The sequence below is a fragment of the Vigna umbellata genome, chromosome 1 (genome assembly GCF_029865625.1).
Source record: "Vigna umbellata cultivar VRB3 chromosome 1, Vumbellata_1.0, whole genome shotgun sequence".
NCBI lineage: Eukaryota > Viridiplantae > Streptophyta > Magnoliopsida > Fabales > Fabaceae > Vigna > Vigna umbellata.
Genome location: NC_142165.1, coordinates 88,073,960 through 88,082,281, shown reverse-complemented (window position 1 = coordinate 88,082,281; position 8,322 = coordinate 88,073,960). Strand labels below are relative to the sequence as shown.

The window sequence follows — 8,322 nt, the reverse complement described above, 5'->3', positions numbered from 1 at the left end:
CTTAGGCATTTAGGGGTCTCACAAGTCATAAATGACCCAATAATAAATCCTAAACACTCCATTTGACTTCAATCCATTGACTTGAAATCTCACCGCTCAAAACCTCTAAAATAGACCAAAAACAACTTGAACTCATTCACTTTGCAGATTTACCAACTCAACATCAGAGTTTTTGCCAACTAAAAGTCTAAACAAGTTTCAAATAATCAAATAAGATCTTTTAACCCACCAATTCTCACATTAGACCAACAGTTCTAAAATTCAGTTATCAAACCTTCATTTTTATCCAAAATGACCTATAACTCTACTAGCTTCTTCATTTTTAAAATTTTAACCAGAATTAACACCAATACAAGCATCCTAACAAATTCACAAGAGTTCCACAAGCCAACACAAAATTTATACAAAGCGCCAAACTACATACAATTAATTATTGTCCTTCAAACACAATTTTCAACCAAATAATCATCTTAATTTACAATTTACAAATCATATCACAATATCAATCATCACTCATATTTCATAAATTCAAGTTAAAAACAAACGCCAGTTTCCTTTACCTTTAATCTCGATTGTTTAACAGAAGACATCCAGAGTTTGAGTTAAGAAGCAGTTCCTCTTATTTTACGTGTAAGTTGAAGCATAATCATTAAAAGGGGAGGGCAGTTATATGTTACCTCGACGATGTTTTACCGCCTATTCACTTATTGGAAATAAATGATTACGCTGAGTCTGCAGATGCTTCCAAAAGCATTATATGCTACACTCACGTTTTTTTTTATAGTCTCAGCGTCATCTATAAATCAGAAGTTTGTGTTGCTGCTGTTACTTCTTCAATTCTGTAACTCAACATAACAGGGGCTTCAATAATGGCGCAAGAGCGTCGATTCGTCTCTCTCTGCGACCCTGCTCTCATCCTCCATCTCTCACTATCAATGCTTGGTTCCGCTTACACTGAAAGTGACGATGATGCTATCCAAGAAGATGATGATGATTTTGTCTTCGACATAGATCCTGCCGTGTTAGTGGATACTCGTAAACTTATAATTGATGAACAGATCGCAGAAGGGTTGCATTCAATTGTCTACAAAGGATGGTGGGTATTCCAATTGCAAAATCGAAGATATATATCAGTTTGTGCTTCTGTCTATGTTTTTTGTTTTGTTTTTGCACCTTGTTTGGTTGACTTTCTTGATCTGCATATTTTCTCTACCATGTGATTCAAGCGTTATGCGTTTCATAAATTTTTTCCTTGAAAAATGCTTTTCATTTATTGATCTGAGACACCTGTTTTTTTAGCTTTAATGCTACTGATTTTGACTTCCTACCTGGATCTCTCTGGGGCTAACTCTGATTTTATTTATGCTGTAAATAATGGAAAATTAGAAATATGCATTTCATTATTTCAAGGCATAAGTGATATTTGTATGTAAACATGTCAATATATAATTGTTTTAATTTTTCTCTAATATTTTTAGAAATCTTTTTATATACCTTTTCAATGATGATAAGTATATTTTGTCATAAATCTTAATTTAAAATTCATCAATTTCGAAATGAATAAATTGGGGTTTAACTTATAGTGAGTATGCATAACACACATAATACATATCTTTAAAAGTTGTTCTATTTTATGGTGAAATGTGATTAACAATTAAAGAGTTACCTCAATAGATTTTCCTGCACAGCATTATTTTTCCTTCCTACAAATATCATTACCTTTTTTTTTCTATTTTTATAATAAAATATTATTGAAAAATAAATGAATTTAATATTTTACAAATATAAATCATATTAAAAACTTACCATGTAAGGAAGTAGAAAACAAGAATAGAGCAGGGAAATGGATAATATCTAGCAAGTCAATTTGTTCTTTTGCGAAGTAAGCATGCAAGTTAGAGAGTTCACTTAAAAAAATCACTTTATTATTTCAAAAAATATATAAACTACAAGTCTTATGAATATCATCCTTGATAACTTCTTATAATTACCTTACACAATTGCATATGTCAAAACATTAATTTAAAACTTTATATTTAAATTTTTAATTATTTTAATATTTGTTAAAAAATAAAATAGACTTAACTTGTATTTTCAGATGAATAAACTATTTAAATCACTATCTCGTAATGAGTTAAACAAAATTAGTTTTTTTTTGGTTTACAAAAGAAGTGAATCGTTTGTGATAATTATTTTTTTAAAAAAAATAATCCACATGGTAAGGTAACTTGGATGAATTGTTCCCTTTGAAAATTATAGTTAATAGAAAGATGTTGAAAGAAATTTAGAATTAAAAGAATAATGTATATCTTTGTAAAAAAAGGTTGCAAGATCATAATTAATGACAGTTACATTTACTGTTGTATTAAGAAATTTAATGCTCATTATACAAGACACAAATAATTAATGTTTTTAAGTAAAATGTATTTAATGCTAAAATAATATAATTGCTTTGAAAATTGTTCCTTTTAATTATTCATTAAAATTATTCAATTATTTAGTTTAAGTCAATAGAATCCTGGGTGAGTCATACTTTGTTTTCCATTTTTGTAAAATCTTTTTTAAACAGGTTCTTTATTATTAACATTCCAAATTCTGGTAATATATTTTATTAACATATTCCAAATAGTTAAACATTCCAAATGCTATACCTCCCACATGATAGTATTTTGTGATATTATTTAAAACATATTTTTTATTATTAAATAAAATGAAATAAAAGAAACTCTGAATTTAGTAATTTTTAGTTTTTATTTAATGAGTTTTGTAATTTTCAATGTATTTAAAAATGTTAAAATAGCTTAGAAAAGATTGTTTTCATAGCACTCACCCCTCTCAAAACCAGTTCAATAAGAAAGAGTGAAGGAAAAATTGCTTCCTTCATGTGCGATGACTTGAAATTGAAGGGTGTACGCATCTGCAGAAGCATGACTAAACACCATGGCTACTGAAGATGTCAATAAGTTTCATCATCACTTGATGAAGGTGCGTGAAAGAGCAATGGATAATTATCAGTAACCATGCTTGCCAAGTAAGACAGAACCATCAATGAAAACCATATGATATAGGTTACTTAGTTCACCAAAATGACTGAGTGTCTTTTAACCGACCTATACTAAACACCAGTGCTTCTTAGGTTACTTTTATGGGAATTAAGCTTAAAACCAGATGCAATTCAAGACATCTAAACACATTCTTTATAAATACTATGTTTTGTATTTCCGTTGTGCATACAATATAATATCATTTATAAACTGCAATGTACTATGTTTTTTATTGTCTCTATTAATAACGCACTCTATCAGCACAAAGTCAATTATAAATATATAATTTGTTTTACTTTTTCATCACCAATATTTTTATTAAATTCTAATGCAGATTAGAATTCAGCAAGTTAGCACTAAATTTACATCTAATGTGTGGTGAGAATGAGATGAGATGGATACTTTCTATGATAATTGATTGTTACTTGGATTAAATCGTTTAAGCACATGTGATAGCACACTCATTAGAAGTTATAAAATTTACTTGATTGTTTATAATGTATTGATTGGCTTCATTTAAACTTCAATTAATCTATTCCTCAAAATCAAGAAAACTATGCAATGTTATATCCTTATATATATATATATATATATATATATAAAATATTCAAAAGACAATATTCCTATAGCATAGTATTTTTTTTAATGTATGACATTTAGAATAGAATGAACTTTGGAAGAGTTATAGGAAAAGATATAGAGTTGTTAAGTTGTATTAAAAACAAGTTGTAGTAAGAACGGTTGAAGGATAAAGGCGAAGTCAAATTAATAACTCTCAGACATGTATGCACAAAAATCCTAAGTGTGACAAAGGAGGGTAAAAGGAAGCTTTTAGAAAGCTGTGTTTATTATGTTTGTTGCACATAGTCTTTATGCCATTGATTTTTGTGTTTGTTTAATACTGCAGAAACAAGTAACCCTTGTATTCTTTCTATTCTGTTGCAATAAAGTGACAAGTTGCAGAATTTTAAGTATTTTGGCCTTCTATATTCTTTTCCAATATTATTTTGTAGCTAAATCATTGTGACAATTCATATACCTAAAATTATTTAGGCCAGCAAAATATTAAGGCAAATTGTTATCTTGTTAACCAAATTGATTAGTTGTAATTAACGTGAAATCATATTTATTTTTTCAAATACCCTGTATTTTTAATTAGACTTTGTTGTTTGCTTGTGGTTTAGGTATGAACTGAATCCTGTATCTATAAAGGTTATGCTTCCAATGCAAACATCAAATGTTCCTTCTTCTTGTAAAGCAAAATTTCAGCGGGAGGTTAACTTGATATCCAAAATTAAACATAAAAATATAATAAAGGTACTTCTCAATTTCTTTTCTTACTTAAGTGCTTCATGATTTGTCTTCTTCTCTGCACTCTTTGTCCTAATTATTCTTCTAATGGTTATAAAACAAATTTAATTACCAAAGAATTGGGTAGTTGTTGGGAAATACATAATAGATAGAACACGTGATGTGGTTGCTTTTGTCTATTATGAAGAAATTCGTTGTTTTTAAAAGTGTTTTACATCAACCATGATTAGAAGAATTTTAATCCAATTTGAATTATGTATTACTAATTAAACTTAAAGACCACTTAGGAGTTACGAGAAATGATAAAAACACTTGTTAGAGGAGATTTACTCACTAGTGTTCACACGCCCATTTGCATTTGCTTTCTTCTCTTACACATTCATTTAGAATTATTATCTTAACATGCTCTTTATATAGGAATAAATTCAGATTCCATCTTAAATGAAAAATATGGATACTGACGGTCTTACATTTTTCACAAATATTCATTAATTATAATAGTGGATTCTCCATAAATTAAGAAACATGTACCTTTAAACTTTCCACTTAATTTTATTTATTTAAATATTTTTCAACATTTTTCTGTCAAGTTTTCATGTAAACCACATGAGAGAATTTTACCTATTTTTCAATTTTACTCTCACCATTGTGTGGATCCAATAAAATCTTAATTCATCCGTCACTGCATATATAAAAGAGACATCATATTTTACTCAAAATCTGTAATAGATTTATAGTTTTTCTTTTATATATAGTTCATTCACTATTTTTATTCTATATGAGAGTTCTAACTATACATTTAAATTCCTCACACATATATAACTATTTAAGTTCATAACAATTTGCTTCTTAAGATTTACTGTGGTTAGTCTTAAAGGATGTTAGAATGATCGAACTCTAAAGACTTTTTTGGTTAACTGGATGATTGATTAGTGAGAAGTAATTTAGCTAACTATTACGAAATTTAAACTCATTTTGCAGTTTATTGGCGCTTCTGTGGAGCCAACAATGATGATAATTACAGAACTTTTGGAAGGTTGTTCGCTACATAAATACCTAGAGAGCATTTATCCAAATGCTCTTAGTTTAGAGCAATCCATAAGTTTTGCTTTGGATATTTCTCAAGCCATGGAGTATCTGCATGCAAATGGCATAATTCACCGCGATCTAAAACCTGGTAATTATTTGGTTATAATGATAAGTATCTATACAATGTGCTATTTGAATGACTTTTTACGTTTTGTTGTATATTTTGTCTTCTCTGAAATTTAGTACGTCTTTTAAATTAACTCTTTTTGTTAACTTATGGAATGTCTAATGTAGATACAGACCAATTAAAGGGATCCAATAAATATAAGTATTTTTATTTCTTTACCTTTACAATAACTAGTTCATTCACAGTAGTCAAGGAAACTCATTAACACTGATTGATTTTCATATACATTTATTTTTCTGAGCACAAGAGGTGCAGTCCTTTCAGTTACAAGTTATCCATGACTTATTTAGGTAATTTGGTTCTTCCCAAAGACAAAATGCAAATATTACTTACAAACTTTGAGACAGCTAGAGAGGAGATATCTGGTGAGATGACTTCTGAGGCTGGTACATATCGATACATGGCTCCTGAGGTACATGCTATGCTAGATTTTTCTCTGCATATAAGTATCTACCATCACTATATCTATATATGTTTATGTATCCATTTACTAGAATTTTCTTCGTGTGTTTTGATGTATAATCCTTACATTATCTGCATCAGTTATTCAGCAAGGATCCACTTTCTAAAGGAGCCAAGAAATGCTATGACCATAAAGTAGACGTCCATAGCTTTGCTATGGTTCTATGGGCAATAGTTAAAAACCAGATTCCATTTAAAGGAAGGAGTGACTTGCTGGCAGCATATGCTACTGCAAAAGTAAGTCATACCAGTTACTCTTAGTTCTGATTTTAGTAATAAGAGTGTCATTTTTCTTCCTTAAGTAGTCCTTTCTTTCCATTTTTAATATATTTTGCTTTAGAATAATGTTTGTTTTCATGATCTTGTGTTACCAAATTAGTCCTTCAACAATTAATGTAATTTTTTTGCTCTTTAAATCAAAACTATTATCCTTCTAAGGATTGGTTGTGGTATGTTTATGTTGTTATCGGTGGTTGCAGAAGATGAGGCCTAGTTTGGAGGGTTTTCCAGAAGTTCTACTTCCATTGCTGCAGTCTTGTTGGGCAGAAGACCCAAAGCTACGACCTGAATTCTCAGAGATCTCGCAAATCCTTGAAAACCTTCTCCATAACTATCACTCAACAGGTATATCAGCTGAGGAAAAAGCATGTCCAACTACAAGTGTGCAGGAACTTTTCCCCAATTATGTTGAAGACAACTCAGAACATGAACATGAACATGAGACTCAGAATCTGAATACCAGTGTCTGCTTGGAGGGACAATCTGAGGTCATAACACAAAACTCTAGTCCAGTCTTAGCCCAAACCAAGCACAAAAGGACTCTTAAGAAGTGCAAGGGTTTATGGTTATGCTTTCGAAAATGCTTTCACATTGGTTAAAAAAAAAACTACATTAAGCAAGATCATAGGTGAGTCATTTTTATATATAGTTGCATACATTTGGGGAAAGGCTTCCCAACTTTGCATACTCTACTTGCTGGTATGTGTAATTAAACCAAGTATTCCCTTGTGTGATGTTTAGTTTTGTCAGAATTGTCTCGATCGGCTTTAAAAAGAGGATTTTCACAATTACATATATTAAATTTGAATTGATTAATTTTAGATTATTTTATTTTTAAAACATTTTGTTTAAATATAACAATTCAAATTTATTAATTTTTAATTTTTTTTTGTTTAGATAAAGTGTTTAAATTACTAATAAGTTCAAAATTTTATTTAAATATAAAATATTTACTAAAAATTCAAAAACTATCATTATTATTTTTTATTGATGTAATTTGTCGGTCAAAGGTTATTGATAGTTTTTCATTTCATATTTGTAAAACTTTTTCTTATTTCACTTCAACTTCATTTATTTATGCTGATATCGATTAAGTTTACTTTTAGTGTCGACAGTTAGAAATTTTTTGTCGACCTTTTGTTATCAATATCGATTAACAAAATTCTCAAATAGAATTTGTAAAAAAAAGACAATCCTAATAAATGTTGGCTCAGTTTTTTTTTTCAGTTAAGAATGTATAAGAAATCCTAGCAAATTATTAACCATAAAAAATAGCATATTTGCTAATGATGAAAGATCATTGTAGACAGAAAAAACAAATCATGACAGATATCAATTGAGAAAATCTAATTCATATGTGCAACAAAAAATTGTCTCCCTAGCGCGAAAACTTGAAGTAATATTGAGTAGGTATTTATAACAACATAAATTCTAACAACTTAAATAAAATAATCACTCCTATGAAAGGGAACTTGGCTTGGAAGAGTATGTGTTTATATGTGTGTGGTGATTTTCAGAAATGAAAAGCCAGATGCGATATGTTTGCGGTATGGAAAAGAAAAAGAGAAAAGATGACTTTAGTTTGGAAAACAATACGCAGAATTAAAAATAGTTGTTAAAAAAACATTTTTCTTAAAACGTTGTAAAACAGTAGTAGTTAAGAAAAAAATTGTTTAGAAAACATTTTTCTTTCATTTATGAGTAGAGCTGTCAAACGAGTTCTTTAATAAGATTTGGTCCTAGCTCATGTAGGTTGGGGTCAAAAAAGTCCACATGATCAAAAAAACTCTTTATTAAAAAAGCCATAGGGCTAAAAACCCCTAAAACCCTATAGGTCAGGGTCAGTCTATGGGCTTTCCTTTTTACAAAATTTAACGTCCAGAAACATAATATCATCAAGTAATCACAAATCATGTGTACTTTTTATGCAGCTTTCATTTTATCTTTGTTAGTAATAACTTATAATCATAATTGATTCATGTGTAATTATATTTTTTTACCAATAAAATT

At 29.1% G+C, this 8,322-nt stretch overlaps 1 protein-coding gene across 1 annotated transcript; it reads left to right on the top strand.

Annotated features, from left to right (window-relative positions):
* The first annotated feature begins 869 nt into the window (after window positions 1-869).
* On the top strand, window positions 870-7,066 carry LOC124827391 (serine/threonine/tyrosine-protein kinase HT1-like). The gene is made up of 6 exons (XM_047300438.2): window positions 870-1,096; window positions 4,229-4,361; window positions 5,337-5,532; window positions 5,862-5,983; window positions 6,115-6,270; window positions 6,513-7,066. The coding sequence occupies exons 1-6, from the start codon at window positions 870-872 to the stop codon at window positions 6,909-6,911; spliced, it is 1,233 nt and encodes a 410-aa protein (XP_047156394.1). The 3' UTR covers window positions 6,912-7,066.
* The last annotated feature ends 1,256 nt before the right edge of the window (window positions 7,067-8,322 follow it).

What these genes read in the sequence shown, in the direction of transcription:
- LOC124827391 (XM_047300438.2), top strand. Translation starts at nt 870, where the DNA reads ATGGCGCAAGAGCGTCGATTCGTCTCTCTCTGCGACCCTGCTCTCATC. An exon ending in TCAATTGTCTACAAAGGATG is followed by an intron (nt 1,097 to 4,228) that starts GTGGGTATTCCA and finishes CTTGTGGTTTAG; the next exon opens with GTATGAACTGAATCCTGTAT. An exon ending in AACATAAAAATATAATAAAG is followed by an intron (nt 4,362 to 5,336) that starts GTACTTCTCAAT and finishes CTCATTTTGCAG; the next exon opens with TTTATTGGCGCTTCTGTGGA.